Genomic DNA, 17978 nt, shown 5'->3' with positions numbered 1-17978 from the left:
CACTATGGGAAGGTTTGCCAGCATATCTGCTGAACCCCTTTTCTTCCTTCTCTGTGTGTCTGTAGACAACTTTGTTAATACAGGTAGAGTGGGTCTAAATGGGTTATGGCATATTTTTAGACCTTCCAGTGAAGGGGTGTGTAAGTACAAAGCAGTGTTGGTTTTGTGCCTCCCTGCAGTGACAATTCTAATGAAGCATTGCTGAGCAAGGTTACCCAAAGGACTATGCTCTTAATGTGTCCTTTGCTATGCACATTGAATGAGTTTCTGATTCCTTGCTTATTTTGCAGTAAGAAAAATTGTTTAGTTTCATGGTACATCACAATATTCAATGAGCTTGCCCCTTGGGAACCCAGAGAGCTTTCAAATCTTAATATAGACATCTTTCAAATGAGATCATTAATGCGCATACATCTAGATTTAGGGCCAATGCAAGCACTTTGATTTTTGCCTGCCAGATTTTCATTTTTGGCTTCATTTGCTTCCCGTATATTCAAAGAACTGGACCACATGGAATCCTTTAAACAATAGATGGGATAACATAATTTTTCAATAGCTCTTGAAAAGGTTTTTAACCACATGAACTGTTCCAGGGTTCGCTAAGAAGTTACCATTGCAAATAATGTAATTGTTCCAGACTGAATTCCTTGCACTCCAGAATAACTTTTGAAGCAAAGAGCATGACTGGTTTGGGATTTTTAACCAACCTCTTTATGGTAATACTTAGATGAATGTAAATTTTCTCCAAAAGCTTTGTATTAAAAGGAAAGGACCAAAACCTGCAAACAGTCATATCTGCAGAACTAATACTTAATGCTAATGTCCCATCAATCTCAACAAAAGGAAAATAAACTTTTAAACATTAGGAAAGTCTGAAGACTTTTTTATTTTAAACAAATAAAAGAGTGAGGAAAACAGTAGACAAACTCTGGCAAACCCAGAAATATTTAAAGTGCAAGCAATAAATTCCAGTTTTCCTCTTCTCTTTTGCTAGAAGGACAAGTACTTGCCTTCTGAATGAACCCAAGGCTTGCTGTCGTGAGCAGCTGAGTCCCTCCTTAAAGATGCATACAGCTTCTGCTTCCCTGGGCTTCACCTGCAGATAAGAACACACCATTTTTTCTGGTCATATGTTGACTCTCTACATTCCAACATTCTTGTTGCACTCATCTGAAGACAACGTCTTTTTATGGTTTGTTCGGTGAAGGAGTCTCTTACCAAAATCTTCACTGTGTAACACCTACAGGTAGAGTCATGTGGGATAGGTGAGCTGTTGGTCTTGGAATTAGTTTTCAAATTTGCTCAGGCAAAGGGTCCTCAGTTCTGCAGTTTTCTTCCTCTCTGGGTGCAGTGGAGTCTAGTCTAGTGACCCACAGAGCCTCTTCCCAAATGTACCTTCTTACTCAGCTTTCTTGGATGAATTGAATTAAACAGTGGGTGGTTTATGAGATGAACAACACTGGGGAGCAGGGCCTGTAATTCACTGCATACTCCTACCATACAGGGCACAATAGAACTGAACTTCTTTTTGGCCAGTAGGCCAGTAAAGCAGCATAAATGGGAAACAGCACAATTCAGAGGGTCTTTTTGATCTCCATTTTGACTCTGTGCTACAGGCCAGCTTCTCATTTTCCACACATCAGCCTGTTTCTGCTGAATTCACACCAGATGTAGACTTGGCCTTGCAAGCCCAGAACTTTAGTTTACCTTTTTAAAGGCTCTGGTTTTTGTATAATCAACTTAGCTGTTGGATAAAACAACAGTACCTTGTACCATTCAAAACTAAAGGAATTACTTCTGTATTTTATTAGCCCCACTTCCTACAAATACAAAGCTTTCATGATCAGACTCTTCATCAGTGTGATCACAGCCCTTGGCCCTCTGATCATCCACACCAAGGGACTTGCTGGAGCATGCAGCGACTTTCCCCAAAGCTGTGTACTTTGTGGCAAGTTGTAGCACAATGTAGGTAATTGGGTCTTGTCCTGATGTGGAGTTGAGACATAGCCAGGGTAACTCAACCAGGCCTAGGATCTGGGACTAGTTTCACAGATAGCAAGAGTGATCATTCTTCAAAGCCTAACGAAAATAGATGCTTCAGTTGAGGTTAAAGTGCCCCAATTAAAGAAAAGCCAAACAAACCAAGAAAAATTAAAAAGAAAAAAGCCACATAAAGAGAAAAAAATAGCAGAAGTTCAACTTGGAACTTGAGCATACATGAGCATCGAATCAATCACAAGATTGAGCTATTAGGAAAACAGGTTTAATTAGCTCTTCTGATACTTGTTTTATTTTCCTCGGGCAAAAAGGAAATACTTCTCTCCTAGATATGTTATGTAAATCACTTCACCACTCTCTTTGCAAACCAAACCGCCGCAGTCCCCCTCAGTTTACTCCTGGTTTCCCCCGAGAGTACACACTCACTGCTTCTCACTGGATGCTACTGTCTAAACAAAAGCTGCAAAATTCTCCTTTCCAGTAAGGCTGCAAGATTACATTTCAGGCAGAGTGCAAGGTGACAGCTACTCCTCCAGCTTGTGCCAGCACAGCACACACTCTCCAGGAAGATGCATCTTCCATTAACTCGTGTCTGCAGTTTGTGATACTCATGCTGAAAACAGCCATGTTTGACTTGCAAGCCAAATGTATTTGATAAAAATGCAGGGGATTCTAGAGGCGTTATTATTCCTGGCACAGCTGATTCCAGAAATAGTCTCTGCCCACCTGCAGCTCTCAGCTCTGACCCATGCCTCACTGACTCGTTAATACTGCGCTTGTCTAACATTCACAGGACTGGAATTCAGGATTTTTGGTCTCTGCTGGTTCTGCCTGTTTCTATGACTGCAATCCCCTGTTAAAACCTCGCTTACCTCTTCTAAGGTTTAGCTGAGTCATGTTGGAAAATCCTTTGAGACCAAGGCTATAAGAACTACAAGTGATTCGAATTAAATGGGACATTTTGGGAGGCGAAGAGGAAATTACCCAGCTGTTCCAGGTTAGAAGACATTGTGACTAGATACTACATAAATCTTTGCCTCTGCCAAGTCCAATTACGGTCTAGAAAAAGAAGTAAAGATTAAGTAAGAACCAAACCTATAAAGCTAGTACAGCTTTAGAACAGAAAACAAGAAGGGGGGGAGGGACGATGTACAAGCCCCATAAGAGTTTTTCTATTCTTCAAACTACTGTATAAAACCCATTTAACACGTACTTAATCAGGAGTTCTGATAAAGATTTCAAAATGTAATTTTGATAGTCAATATTTTGTCTATGGAAGTGATGGAAGAGATATGATATTTATCCCTTAATAAGCGCTTGTAGGTACAACAGATATCGAGCTTGATATTATCTTACCTTCTGTTTGCAGCAGGGGTGATGCATAAGAGTTTGGTCCCGGCCGAATCAAAATGTGTGAGAGTTTTGCCTTGACATGAACAGGATGAAAATAGCTGTTTTCATGGGGGGGCTGGGGTACTCATATGAACACACACAAGGACAGAGTTTCAAGAGCTCAGTTTCCTTAGTTAGGGCTAGATTTTCAAAAGGATTCTCCAAATACCCGTGAAAAGAAAGCCCTACGTGTCTCAAGTTGGGAACACTGAAGAGTTGTCTTCAGTTTAAGCCTGCTTTTTACAACAGCAAAAGCTGAGAAGATTTACCTCAAAATAGGCAAAATGTAAAAGAATAATTTTCGAAGATTCTCTATTTCAAGTTTGTATTTGGTTCAACTGAGCAAAAATTTAACATGAAACACAGAAACCCGCACCTTGCCATACGATATATTTTGATTGCAAGGCCTTAAAAACTGCAGCAACAAGCGAGATTCAGCTTTAAAATGACTGATTTCCAGGGTATGCAAACCCTAAGGCCAGCTGTAACAGACCCTGCCCATGACAAGAGTTGGTGTCAGCTATTCACTCCAGCTCTTTCTGTAGCTTTACATGCGCTCAACGGATGTAAATCTATTATTGCCAAAAACATGGGGCTCAGATCCCCACCTCCCCGTGCGGTGGAAGGATTAGTGCCCTCCTCCATCAGTGCACGCCAATGCCCCACGGGCGGTGGGAAGTGGCCCTGTGGCCGGGCAGGCTCCTTCCAGCGCCCCGGCCCCGGCCCCGGCCGCTTCCCCCGCTGCACCGTGCAGCACGGCACCGTTTCCTTGGCCTCACAGCCCCGGGGGTGTCCCACTGCCGCTCGGCCAGGCCGAGGCGGGGTAACCGGCCGGGCGAAGGGGGCAGGCGGCGGCTCGGCCGCGACCATGCCCGGGGTGGACTCGGGGCGGCGGGAAGCCCGGCGGACGCCTTCAGCCGCGCCAGCTCCTCCACCGAGGCCGCCGCCGCCGCCCTAGCCCTGCCCGCCACGGGCGGAGGCCTCAGCCCCACTCCCGCCGGGGCCGGCCCTGCCTCCCCTCTCGGCCGCTGGGTGACAAAGCACCTCAGCAGGGGCCGGGCGGCGGCCGCCCCGGGAGAAGCCACCGCAGCCCCAACCCTCCCAGCCCCGGTGGCGGCAGCCGGTCCCGTGGTCTCACCGTGGGCGCCTGCGCGGCGCTCCTCCTCCTCCTCCCGCCGGCGGCGGCCGCTGTCAGGATGAGGCGGAGGAGGCGGAGGTCCGGGCCGGCAGCTCTTGTCTCTCGCCGGGGCCCCCTGGCGTAGCGGTTCCCGCTCCGACGCCGCGGCTGGAGGCGGAGGAGGCCGAGGCGGCGCCGCCCGCCCGCCGGAGCCATGGCCCAGCCCGGCCCGAGCCCTCCGACGGACGGTAAATGGGGATGCGGCCTCTCTCCGCGGAGCCGGGCGGCCGCGGCCTGCCCAGCCCCGAGCTCGCCTGCGGAGCCGCGCCGGCCGGGGGGCGGGGGACAGCGGCCTGGACGAGGCGGCCTTGCGGGGCCGCGGCGGTGGGTGCTGAGGGCGGCGGGGAGCTGGGATCGGCCGGGGCAGGGTGCGTGGGGCACGGCCCGCGATGGGGAGGCCTGCGGGGCCCGGGGGGAGCTGTGCCCGGCCGGAGGCGGGTGAGCGCCCAGGGGGGGAGCTTGGCCGGGAGAGGTGGGCCGGGAAGGCCTTGAGAGGGCGAAGGGGGCATCGCAGGTGGTTATTAGTCCGTAAATGTGCTTAATGTGGAGCAAGGGCGGCTCCCCGGCGCCGAGGAGGGAGGATAATGCTTCGGAGGACGCGCTGCTGGCTGCTGCCAGGAAAGGGGCTCCCAGCCTGGGTGTGCGGTGGGATGAGGGAGGCCTCCCGCCCTGGGGAGGAGGGGGAAAGGGTGGTGATGCTTGTATCCAGGTGGACATTGATGGCCTGGGTAGGACTCCGTCATTGATTTGGCCGCAGCAGGTGATGTTGGGCTCTATTCGATCTGTGCATGCAGCAGAAAGGCTCTTCAGGAGGTTGAGGTCAGGACACTTGGTATGGACAGTTCGTTCCTGTGCTGGAAAACACAAAGAAAATGACAGCTCTTCTCTCAAGATGGTATTTACCTGTACAAGAGGAAGCTAAGCTTTCCCTGAAGGTTTATGTTATGGAAAGGTTATTTGTTTCTGATTTGGGAGGAATTATGGACAAGGAAGTATTTCTTTTTTCCCTTAGAATAGGTTACAGAACTGTGCGTATCAGAAAAACTGTAGGTAATGCTTAGCTGGGCAGATGGGATTGAAGGGGCAGTGTTTAGTGTATGGAATGTATGGGAGGGGGTGAGAGAGCAAGAAATTTAGGTTGAGGCTGGACAGGTTGTAGAAGTAGGACTAGAGAGATGTGCAGAATCCTGAAGGATAGGTGCTTACCCAGCCATGGGACTATGCCAGAGCTCTTTTTTTAGAGAGCAGTTGAATTTCCCTGGGAAAGCACTGTTAGAAAAGGGCAATCATGTATTCTTAATTATGCATATCTAGGGAATTGTGTGGGCCTTTTTGGTTTTTTTTTAGTGGAGTTGCACGAGAAAGTGCTTCTCCTCAGGGATCTCAGTATTCTAATCTACCTTTTTAAAGCGTTAAAGATGAAGGTACTTAGCTTGTGGGGGTTTTCCCTACATTAAGGTCAATGATTGCACGGTCGTCCTTCTAGAGCACTGAGGGGAAGGTGAATTTGCTTGCTGTCATGCTTGTAAGCTCGGTGTTGGTATGGGTTGCTCTTGTGTACTTTCTGGTGAATAACCATTGTTTATTGTTCTTTAGCCTGTTCTTCTGAGAGCTACAGAACAACTTCCAACGTATTTTCTTCTTGGCTCTTGCAGACTTGTCTGACTGCAGGTGTGCAGCGGAGCTGTGCATTGTACAAATGTTTGCTGCCTCTTGACCAGGAAAGGTAGTTGTATGTTAGTAGTATATTTGAAGTTCCAAGTTGGGAAGATTTTATTTTGTTAATGTTGTTCTTTAACATAAAAGAAGGCAAAAAGGTGCAAGTAAAATTTAGTAATTAGGTAGGTTGACGAAGTCTTTCTTGAAGGAGGTATGGATTGCTGTCCTTCTCATGCTTTCTAACTGCGGGAAGATGAGGATGCTTGTAAATAAGGCACATGGCAGAGGGGAACTGCCTGCACCTCGGATGGATTCTGAAAGTGGTGGCTGTGTTCTCACACTAAAGAATTAGAGCTCCTAAAATGGCTCCTCTCCCTCATCCTCCTTTGGTGGTAGTAGGACCAGTTTGGGGGAGTTTAATCCACTTGGATTACTATACTGTTGTTATCATGTGTGTTGGTTTTATTTTTAAATAACTTGCCAAAAGTGTGCCTTGAAACTTCTCCATTCTATTTTCATATAGAGAAAATATTGAAGAAAGGAATTATTTAATATTCTTAGTTGTCTGCACTAAATTTATTGCTTAAAGGAGTAGTGTAACCTCTGACTTGAGATTACATGTGATGAAATAGAACTGGATTAGTATGTTCCCCTAAGGAAAAATGATGGCTTGTTATAACTACTTATATTGATTATAAATGCCTTATGCATTCTTTATTTCTGCAAGACACATCAGCTATGATTTTTCTGTTGTTGTTGAAAGCAAGCATAAAAGAACTAGTATTTCTGCTGTAGTAATAACATATGGAACATCAGGAGAGGAATATAATATAGAATGTATATTCTATTCTAATATCCATACTGAAATGAAAGTGGGCCCTAGAAGAGGGGAAGGCATAGCACAAAGAAATAGAAAAAGAACGCATTTCAGGTCCTACCCTGGTTTTGTACTTTGCCTTAGTGTAGACGTTAATAACCCTCTAATTCTTTTGTGTGGGGTAATAGAGTTTCCATACGATAGCAATCACAGAAGGGCTGAGTGCAGAGTCCTTTCGCTGGTGGAGCTCTGTGCACTGTGCTGTGAGCTCAGAGCTAATGGTGTCAACCTGTGCTGCAAGTAGGTGTGTGCTGCTTATTGATCCTGGTCAAAGTGCTTGCTTTTTCTGAGATTTTAATTCATGTGTGTTGTCTGGATTGTGTGACTGGAACAGTAATGCCTTATTTTTCCAGATATTTTTCTTTTTGAGGGTGCTGTGCTCTCAGCCTCCCTGGGTTTAATTCAGGTCTGGATGCTTGCCAGCTCTGAAAATAAGGTTACAAACAAAATATTTTGGCATCAGAATGCTCAGGCTTTAGTATTATTCCCCATTTCATATCTGGAAAAAGCTTCAAGAAACTGCAGTTACATAAAACATTAATTCCTCAAGACTAAAATTAATTACAATAATTTGCAAATTGTTAAACTCTTCTTACTGCACTGGTAAACTTGAACCATAGTACAGGCAGAATGGTAATTAGCATAACTGTTGGTATTATTCTGTGATAAAGGAAGCTGTTAATGGCACAGTCTATCAGATATCTTAATAAGAATTTGCCAGCAGAAAGCATTCATGCAGTGTTGGAATAACTTGTTTCTACCCCTGTGCTTAGGCCAGTGAAAATGGTGTCTCTTCGTTGTGGTCGGAGATTCTGCCAGCTCTCAGGGCAAGAACTGCTCAGCTCTACATGGAAGGTTGGAGGAGGTTGGCATATTGATTTTAGTACCACTAGCAGTGCCATGAGCTGCATTGTTTCCCTGGGGCAATAATATGAGATCCTGGCGAGAGCAGGGACTTGCTGCTGCTGTACTTCTCACGTAGCCCCACAGCTGAGCATTGCTAGTGGAGGGGTCTGGGACATCGCATAGAAAATTGTGTAACAAAACTTAAGCCTTAGATGCTTTTATGCTTCTAGTTATTTTCCTTCTAAGTGTCCCATTTAGATGAAATTGAAGTATCTGAAAATGTGAGCACTCATCTCAAAAGCCAGGTGTGGTTGGTAGGGGACTGGTTTTGAGCACTGGAGTTCAGCTGTTGGTGTAACTGTCAAGTGTTAAACTGTTCTCTTGGGGAGTAACTTCAAAATTGTTGGTACTTTCCAAGAGCCAAAAAATGTCTTCCCTCACTTTCATTTTGCTTGGTCCTGAGTTTATTATTATTAGACATATTTTTAATAAAAAACCCATACAAACATTCACACTTTTTTTTTGAAGCACTCTGTTTTTCCATGTCGGTTCAATGGACAAATCTGGGATTTGGCTTCAAAAGCAAAACAGACACGTTGAACGTACATGTTTCCACCTTTTAGAATTTCTAAGGAAGTTCTGAGCCATTCAGCAGGTCTTTTTGCTCTGGAGTAGAAATATACACATTCAGGGTGTCTGGTTTGCTGCTGAAGCCAAGTCCCAAATCTCTCTTAATTTTGAAGGATACCCTGTTCATTATAATTAGCTGTTGGCTTGCCTGAAGGCACAATGAATATACTTTAACACATGGACTGACTCTCTTCTATTTTGAACACTGGAAAATAGAAATTCTTTGCCTATTTGTATTGCTTCTTGGCCATTTGATCATCCTCACAAAGAAGATGGCTTTAGCAACTGTTTTGTTCCCTTTCTGGCCTGCTGCCTCAAGATGCTTAGTTGCTTTCCCATAGCCCTTTGTGGGTGGAGGAGATTCCCACTGTGGAACTAGCTTGTGTGCACTCCCTTGAAAGTGATTGAAGAGGAATTTTGTTTTAAAACTGTGAAGAAGCTAAACCAAACAATGTCTCTCAGCATGGGAGCGGACCAAATCCCATAGGCTTCACCACGTGTGATGGCTGAGTGGCAGACTTCCTGGGTTGTCACTCCAGGCACTTTATTAAAAATACCTTTCAGATGTGAAGTTTTCCATATTACATTTGGATATTTGATTATATTGAGTATTGTTAAAAAAATATGTAGTTGAAAAGCAAAACCATGAGGTTATGGCTTTACTCTGACTGAAGTCTTCCAAGATAAGAACTGGGAACACTGATAAGCAGCACTTACTAAGCAGACTCTGACAGCAAGGTTGGGGGAAAGAAAGAGATGACTAGCTATAAATGCTATTGTGTGTATGTGTTTAAGAGGGGCATCCTTCACTCCAAAGGTCTAGTGCTTCTGAGTGGTTCACAGTCTTTACTCGCTGAATTGTTTCTAGTGTCTGATTTAGTGGTGTCTGAGTTAATGGTACTAGCCTTTGCAAGTTATTCTATAAATAGTGTATACATTGTGTAATTTTAGTCATGGTGTAGTCAGTTAAACATGATGGTGAATTATCCCTGGAAAAATTGCAATCATTTGATATCTTTACATAAATTGACATAGGAGGAACAAGTGAGTAGCGCAGTTGTAGTTGGTATTTCTGTGTCTTTCAGAAACAAGAGCATTGCTTTTTAGCTCTTCACTGAAATACACCTGGTGCTTGAGAAAACATCTGGGTTGTCCTGTTGCTTTATAGCAGTGCCAATAGTACCTTAAGAATGCAGAACTGCAGCATGACTGCTCGTGTAATGAGGAATTGCTGTGTTTGATTGATTGATTTATTTCCATTCATGTCTGCTTCTGTCAGCCACAACTGCTGTTGGCATTCAGCTGACTTGTGGCGCTGCTTCTCTCCTTCCTGTTGCCATCCTATGCTTGTCTTCCCTGGCCTGACTCCTCCAAATACAACGAAGAGGGGAAAATAGAAGCTTTTGAATCACACTTCACATCTGTTTCCATCTCCCCTGGCAATTTCTGCTTCCACACAGTTAAGCAGAAGAAATGTGGCCTTACTTGACCTTTGGTCAGAGTTTTTTCCTCTCTGGTCAAACAACCAGTCATTTGACCTTGTCTTGGGCAACTCCTGCTCTTCAGCTAATCCTCCAGTTTCCTCAGTCCCAGCCATCATCTCATCTTCTTTAAACGTTGCTCTCCTTCTCACAGGCCTTTTGCAACCTCCACTCTGTGGGTGTTGGTGTACCTGGCCCTTGTTTTGGCCTCTCCCTGCTTGCTCTGCTCTGCGGTGAGCACACCTTCACTCCCCATTTACTCTATGCTTCCATTCTTCCTCTGGAGAAAATTGCATGACCTTACGAACTTCCTCTGTGAAAAATGTCTTCCAGGCAGCATGGCTCCCTGGCTGTGTTGGATCTTAGCTTGTTTAATATCGTTTTCTTTATCTAAGATCTCTCAGTTTCTTTTACTAAGAAGGGAAGATCTTCTCATGCATTACTCTTGGTATAGGGCAAGAGTAACTCAACTGCCTTTCAACCCTGCCTTATACATGTTCAGGTTCTGAGTGTTTTCTCAGAACAGGTTATAGCATTTTGCAAGCAATGACCATTACTCACTCATCTATTTATCGTAAGGTTGGCTGACGTCTAATTCTTTAATACCTTCCTTGGTATCTTTATTTGTAAAGCAAAGCAGTTAAATGCCTCACAGATTGCAAAAATTAATTGCTGGAAGTTAATTTCTGCCTCTTAAGAAGGTAGGAAAATGTCAAAGTTCCATCTTTTGGCTATCAGGGCAGTTCTGAAAGGTGGTATCAGTAGAGAGCAGGGCAGAAAACACGCACTGCTGAGATTTGCTGGTTTTGCTCTGTGAGCCCTGTCTGGTCTTGTGTGTCTGGCAGTGTTAAGAGCTGAAAAATAAGATCTTAAAAACCAGCCTGATTTAGTTCCTTAATAAGTGAAGAGCTGTGTCTTACTGTGGTGAGTCACACATAGAGCAGAGATTTAAATTCAGGTGGGATTTTTTTGTTGTTAATTATTTTCTGGTTATATTTTGTGGTTTCTGAAAATGCTTTTTAGTAAAATGATGGACCAAAAATGCAGTAACAGATCCAAGTTATACATGGCAAGGAGAATCGGAACCAATAGATAACAGAAAGATAACAGAAGCATTGATCATGTGGTGCTCCAGAGGGAATGGCCTGTAGGTGAGAGGAAGGGATTAACTGAGGATCAAACCAAACCAGCTTTGCTTATAGCGGTGTTGCCCATGCCTTTAGGGAAGTGACCTGAATAGACTGTGTGGTTTTTATTGCATCTTTTGTCGATACATGTTTTTAACTTACAGCTAATTGCCACCAGATTTGAAATGCTGTTTAAATAGCAACAAAAGAGAGAAATCTGCAAAACAAAAGAAGGAAGAGCTCTTTCACCTTTTTTTGTCTGAGTGTTTCTGTGTAGAACTGTTTACCCACCACACCCGTGCCTTGGTACAGTAACTTCTTGTATTTGCATGGGTGGTCACCATTAAAATACCAACAGAAATGATTTTTGTGTTATATTTTAATCTCTGCTCCATCAGTGCTATGCAAAATGATGAGACAAGCACCATGGTTGATTGCTTGGAAAAAAAATGTACAGTAACTTGCAAACGGTAACTTGGGTACAAGCACAGAGTATAAAACAATCCTTACATCTGTATTTTCGGTGTCAGTGGCTTAATGTACAGAGGGAGAAACACAGATGAGTGCTAAAAGTTACTGCTCAAGCAGTGATTATGTTAACCATCCACTATAAATTTTCATGTCTGGTACCCTTTAAGAAAATTGCCTTTCCTAAGGCCTATTGAAATTCATATTAGACTCCCATTGACTTCAGACACAGGAATTGGAACATTCATCTTGCATTAACAGTAGTCTGTGCCAAAATCACTGTGATATAATTTAGCTGTGGTGTTCCTTGGTTTATTTTGGTGAAACATGAAGCAGAAATTTGGCTCTATTAGTTCAAACCATCTGACAAGCTGGCATCTTTTGTGTCATCCGCCACAGCTTTTAAATTTGCTTTTAAAGATTGGTTTCAAGTAAGGTTTTCTTAATTGTTAGCTCATGATGTCTGTTTATATTTCCATATGTGTGCTGTATCTAGAGATGTGTGCTAAATTAATGGGAAAGCAATTAGCCAAACTCTGGATTCTGTGCTTGACTGCTGCTTCTAGCTGTGAACATATTATAGCTGTCTGTCAGGTCTTCAGCTTCTGAGTTTTAGATGAAACTGGAGATAAAGATGCTAAATCTCTAAATGGTGTAGGAGCTCCTGATGCTACAGAAGTTATGTTCATTTGAGGCACTGAGGGTTGCATTTAGCTGATGATGCAGCAGGAAGGGTTGTAATGGCACGTTACAGGTCTAGTCTAACTGCAGTTTTGTACTAACATATTTGCTTTCAAGCAGAAGTGAATCAGTCAGAATCACAGAATCAAATATGAGCCTAATCTTGTTCTGGAATACAAATGTTTTCTTATATATTTTTATCTACAGCTCTAGGTTTTGTACCAGTCTAAATCCATCTATACTGGAGTCACCCTTTCAGCTGCATTTGTTCAAAACCCGTGTGTGTACAAACACTGATGGGAAACTTGAGCTTTGGAATTTGCTTTCCGATACAGATTAAATTGGTAAGCTTCCCCTGGAGAGCCTTGAATGGAAATCAGGATTTGAGGAAGGTCATTTATCACTTACAAATGACAGTCATCAAGTCTTAAAAAGTAAGTTCTGCTGCATGAGTACAGCGATCTGTTGCCACGAGGGAGAGTGCAGGACAGAAGGAAGGCCAGGCTATTTCTTTTGGCAAGCAGCATGCACTTAGGTTTAAACTGATTATCAAACTGGACCCATGGGCTCTGGTTTTATGTTGCAGCTCAGGCAGTCTAGAAGGTTGCTGCTGCTGAATGGAGTGATCCTGCTCTCTTCTTCCTGCTCCCACAATGGAATTCCCGTCATTTCCTTTGTGCCTCCTCTACGCATTGGACCCGTTATTTGGCCAGTTCAACTCAGTCACCCAGTTGATAACTACTCGCTGCTGGATTAATGAGTTTGGTTTAGTGAAAGACCTGATGAGGATAAAGGAAAGGGTGGAGACCACGCAGGAGTAATATGAGTGTCCAAGTGTATGGTTCAGTCTCTTTTTATCACAGTTTAAACCAGTCTACATCCTCACCATCATCTCTGTGCCAATTCTGGTATATTCTCAGCCAACTGATAAGCCTGGGGACCTGGTTAGGCTGAAAACTGGTTTGACTCACTCCTCTGCTGCTGCCCCCCAACTTGTTGCTGTATCACTTTTCTGATCCTGTCACTGTACAGTCTCAAAGCCTCTTGCAGCATGGTAGGGATAAAAGGCATGCGTGGTCAGGGTGAAGTTGGAGTGCTGAGTTACCTTTTCAGGTGACCATTGGTGCTTAAGTTGATGTAAAATGTTCATAACTACAGGCTTAGTAAAGTCTTCATGTTCTATACTGCTTGTATCCCAGGCATGTTTAATTAAATATTAATGCTGGAGGAGGATTTTCTTCCTTTTAGCTGTTCAGAAATTCATTTGGTTGACTAGTGGTAGCAAAAAAAAGTATGTATATATAGAAAGATGGCAGTATTTTCTGTCAAGAAATAGATTATAGAGGCTTGGGGGAGTAGTAGTCTGTTGTTCTCAGGGAAGCTATTAAATTGCTGTAGAAACCTTACTGCAAATGATAGGAACCATATCCTGTTCCTTATCAAAGAAAGATGTTAATCATCATTTATTACTCGTCATCTGGCAGCGATATTTTCCAGGCCATTTAGTAAGATTTATATCCTTTAGGAAATTACTCTAAGCACCATGTTTTCATGCCTGCAACCCGCTATTCTGACAACTAACACTTGTGAATTACTCTTCTTTGAAAGTAAGTCTTCACCTGTTCCCTTTCTCAGTTTCTTCTCTGCCTACCGGTTTGGGTGGCCAAGTTATGTAGGAAGAGATAGGGAGCCACAGAGGGAAAGAAATCTGGAGTTAACTCCCTTTTGTGGTGCTTGTTCCCATTGATACCTCTCAGGTTATGTATGAATTACTGCTGTTTCTGAAGCTTTGCTGGTACCTGTAGCACTACAATGGTGCTGTCTGGTAGCTGCACATGTGCAAGTGGGTTTGCATGCTATTATTGATTATAGCAGCTTTAGAACAAGTCCCCAGACATGCTGATTTCCTTCAAATAGCAGTCTCCTTGTACCTGTAGCAATGGTAAACTACAGAAGCCATTGCCTGTATAAATTTCACAACAGTGATGACTTTTGGGGTTTTTTTCTGTATTATTTTCTTGGTCTAGCCATGTGCTTATGTCTCCAATTGCAAATTTCATTTTTGTTACCTTCCTTTGAATTTTCAAGTGTGTTAGCTCATCATAAATTTGTCCTTTCTGTTCAGAAACCAGGAAGCAGAGTATTTGGGATGGTCCAGAGGCTGAATGCTCTCAAAGCTACACCTCGGTTGTTGTCCCTATGACAAATGTCAGGCGAGCAGGAGATCTCAGACTAGTGGTCTCGGGGGGAATTTTTGAATTAATGAAATAGTTTTATTTTTGAAGAAGCAATTTAATATTTAAGAACAATGCAGCAGGGTTGGTTTGTTGTGGTTTCTCCCCTGAAAGCTGAGTCATACACTATTCACTTTTCCTCCTTTAATAAATCTGTAGGCGAAGGGATAAACGTAAGGAGTCAAAGGGACTTTTTTTCCCCTCCCACTGAAAATGAATCAGCAATTAAATAAAAGCAATTAAATAAATAAATCTTGAAAGCACGTCAGTACTGAGTTTGTTGTCTTGGCTTAGCAAATGTTTACATTGTAAGGAAACATATTTGTGGTGTTCAGTGACAGATTGTGAACGTGGTCTCCTATATAGTGAAGTGCGTGTCAGAATCTCTCCCTCAATGTCTGTCAATCAGGAATGTTCTCATTTGATCAGAACAGCCGATTTCTGATGGTTTATTAAAACAGACAATATCCTCACTTTAAATTTTGTTTTTCATGCAAGATACACTGAAAACCTCACTGTCAAGTGCAGGTGCTACGTGAAGTAGTTAAATCTTCTTCTGCGTTTTGAGGTTATATCATGCAAATGGTGAGATGTGGTAGCATGGAAAAGCTTGGCAGAAGCAATTCGGAGTAAATATGAAGACTCATTCATATTTTCAATGTTGCTTTGGTCAGGAAGAATTAAGTGACATTTTTGGGGGACTTGCTTTAAAATACTGTAGCAGGGGAGTAGGTGGCTCTGCTTGTAGGAGGCGGTGTTACAGGCTGAAGGAACCTCCTCTGTCTGCTTAAAATACCTTGTGTTGGATGTTTAACGTACCACTTAATGAGGTAGGACAGCCTGATGAAATAAAAGGAGTGGTGAAAGTGTGTGTGAAAGCTGACATGTTTGGCAAATGCATTGTTTAAGCTGCAATGTATTAAATGGTCAAAAAGCTTTGCCAAGGGGATCAAGTCAGACTGTGACTGCAGGGTATATAGATCTACCCAGGCTTTGAGCTGATAGTGGTGCAATCATAGCAGCAATGACAGTGCAAGCTGTGAACCCCTGTAGAGAAATGTCACCAGTACCTGGATATGTAACCTTCTGGGGGGATTGACTCTGGCTGGACACTGGGTGCCCACCAAAGCTGCTCTGTCACTGCCCTCCTCAGCTGGACAGAGGAGAGAAAATACAAGGAAGGGCTTGAGATGACAGGGAGAGATCACTCACCAGTTGCTGTCATGGGCAAAACAGACTCAACTTGGGGAAATCGGTTTAATTTATTACTCATCAGTCAGAGTAGGATAATGAGAAATAAACCCAAATCTTAAAACTCCTTTGCCCCCACCCCTCCCTTCTTCCTGGGCTCAACTTCACTCCTGAGTTCTCCACCTCCTCCCTGCCAGCGGTGCAGGAGGACGGGGATTGCGGGTGGTGTCAGTTCATCACACATTGTCGCTCCTTCCTCCTCAGGAGAGGACTCCTCACACTCTTGCCCTGCACCAGATGGGGTCCCCCCCATGGGAGACAGTTATCCACCAACTTCTCCAATGTGAGGCCTTCTCACGAGCTGCAGTTCTTCATGACCTGCTCCAGCGTGGCTCCCTCCCATGGGGTGCAGTCCTTCAGGAACAGACGGCTCCAGTGTGAGACCCCTGCGGGTCACAGGTCCTGCCAGTAAACCTGCTCCAGCATGGGCTTCTCTCTTCATGGAGCCACAGGTCCTAATGGGAGCCTGGTCCTGTGCGGGATTCTCACAGGGTCACAGCCTCCTTTGGGCATCCCCCTGCTCTGGTGTGGGGTCCTCCAGGGGCTGCAGGTGGATATCTGCTCTGCTGGGGGTGTCCATGGGCTGTGGGGCCCAGTCTCACCACGGCCTGCACCATGGGTTGCAGGGGAATCTCTGCTCCGGTGCCTGGAGCATCTCCTCCCCTCCCTCACTGACCTCAGAGTCTGCAGGGCTGCTTCTCTTGCATATTTCCACTCTTCTCCAGCTGCAATTGCAGAGGTTTTCTCCTTCCCTTTCTTAACTATGTTATACCAGAGGTGCTGCCACCATTGCTGATGAGTTTTGGCCTTGGCCGGTGGTGGATGCGTCTTGGAGCCGGCTGCATTGGCTCTGTCAGACACAGGAAAAGCTTCTAGCAGCTTCTCTGAGAAGCCACCCGTTTAGCCCCCCCCCTGCTGTCAAAACCTTGCTAGGCAAACCCATTCCACTACTCACCTCTCTGATCTACATATCTAAGAATTATCACTAAAATCCACATACAACACAACCTCCACAAGCTTCACTCACATCAACAACAACAACAAAAAAGAATTCCCCATGCCAAAATCAAAATAACATCCTCACGTCACTGTGTGAAAGTGGATAATTTGCACACAATCCACCCCTCATCCCTTCACCACAATTGCAAGAACCAAAACTCCTCATGACTTGGATACTTAACCTTCTGCTGAGTTTTGTGCAGCTATCCCTATGGTCTTGTTTGCTCAAGCAGTGCCTAGTTTGAGTAAATGTACACAGCCTGTAGAGTAAATAAACCCTTCATAAACCCCAGAAGTCATTGAGCTTCTTTCCTGCAGTCTGCTTTTAAAATTGATCCTCTTGTGAAGAGCAGTTATAAAAATGAAAAACTGTTAAGGCGAGGGGAATAAATGTGCCACTGAGAGAGCAGGGAGAATGCTGATGAGTGGGATGAGATTGGGAACTCTGTTCTCTCCATTTTGTGTCGCTAGAGATGAATTCAAAGTTCACCAGACTGTAGCTTGCTGTGGACTTTTGAAATACTCTGCTCTGCATTCGAGCTTACCAGCTCTGCCTGCCTGAGATTCGCTCAGGGTAGCAGCAGGATGCAGCCAAAATGCTTTCTGTAGGATAACCATGTATTGTAACCATGTATTGTAACCATGTTGGACTTCTCCAACACTGTGGTTCACCCACTGCTGCCCTATTGAAGTTATCACTGAAATGATGAGGCCCAAAATGTGGTTGATTCTCTTGAAAAAGTGCTAACAAATAACATTTTCCTGAAATGTTATGAGGAATTATTCTCCGTACCTGCATTCAGCAATGGCAGAAATGAAATAAAGTAAAAACTAGTGATTCCAAAAACCCTCATGCATCAAGTTGAAACCTCCATGGAGAAAATTGTGTGCACAAAACTGAGAGGGCTGATGGCAGTGCTAGTTAAATGGTGAAGGCAAGAACCAGCTGCTCTGTTAAGGGATGTAGGGAAAGCCAGGCTTTAATAATGGAGGTCCTTGGCAAGAAATGGTGCTTTTAGCAATGAAAGATGAATTGCTGTAAGAAAATTCAAGCCCACTTTTGTCAACACGGACATATGCAATTAACTGCATTCCTGTGATACTTGATGTGAGTGAATGCTGTTGCACTGCAGTCTAATATATATAATGTTTAACTAA

General features: G+C 44.0%; 1 protein-coding gene across 2 annotated transcripts in view; it reads left to right on the top strand.

Moving 5' to 3' along the window:
* The first annotated feature begins 4546 nt into the window (after positions 1-4546).
* RABEP1 (rabaptin, RAB GTPase binding effector protein 1) overlaps positions 4547-17978 on the top strand; it is a 51952-nt gene continuing 38520 nt past the window's right edge. Inside the window, exons 1-2 of one of the 2 annotated variants that reach the window (XM_030472247.1) lie at positions 4712-4755; positions 6223-6293. Coding sequence is in view for 1 of the 2 variants with exons in the window: in XM_030472246.2 (XP_030328106.1) it covers positions 4722-4755 (34 nt within the window). In the remaining variant the exon portion in view is untranslated. Of the gene's footprint in view, positions 4756-6222; positions 6294-17978 lie in introns of both variants that reach the window. The other variant, XM_030472246.2, reaches the window with a different exon arrangement.

This window comes from Strigops habroptila (genome assembly GCF_004027225.2).
Source record: "Strigops habroptila isolate Jane chromosome 13 unlocalized genomic scaffold, bStrHab1.2.pri S16, whole genome shotgun sequence".
Lineage (NCBI taxonomy): Eukaryota > Metazoa > Chordata > Aves > Psittaciformes > Psittacidae > Strigops > Strigops habroptila.
The sequence above is the reverse complement of the archived record's forward strand: the minus strand, read 5'-3'. Positions and strand labels throughout refer to the sequence as shown.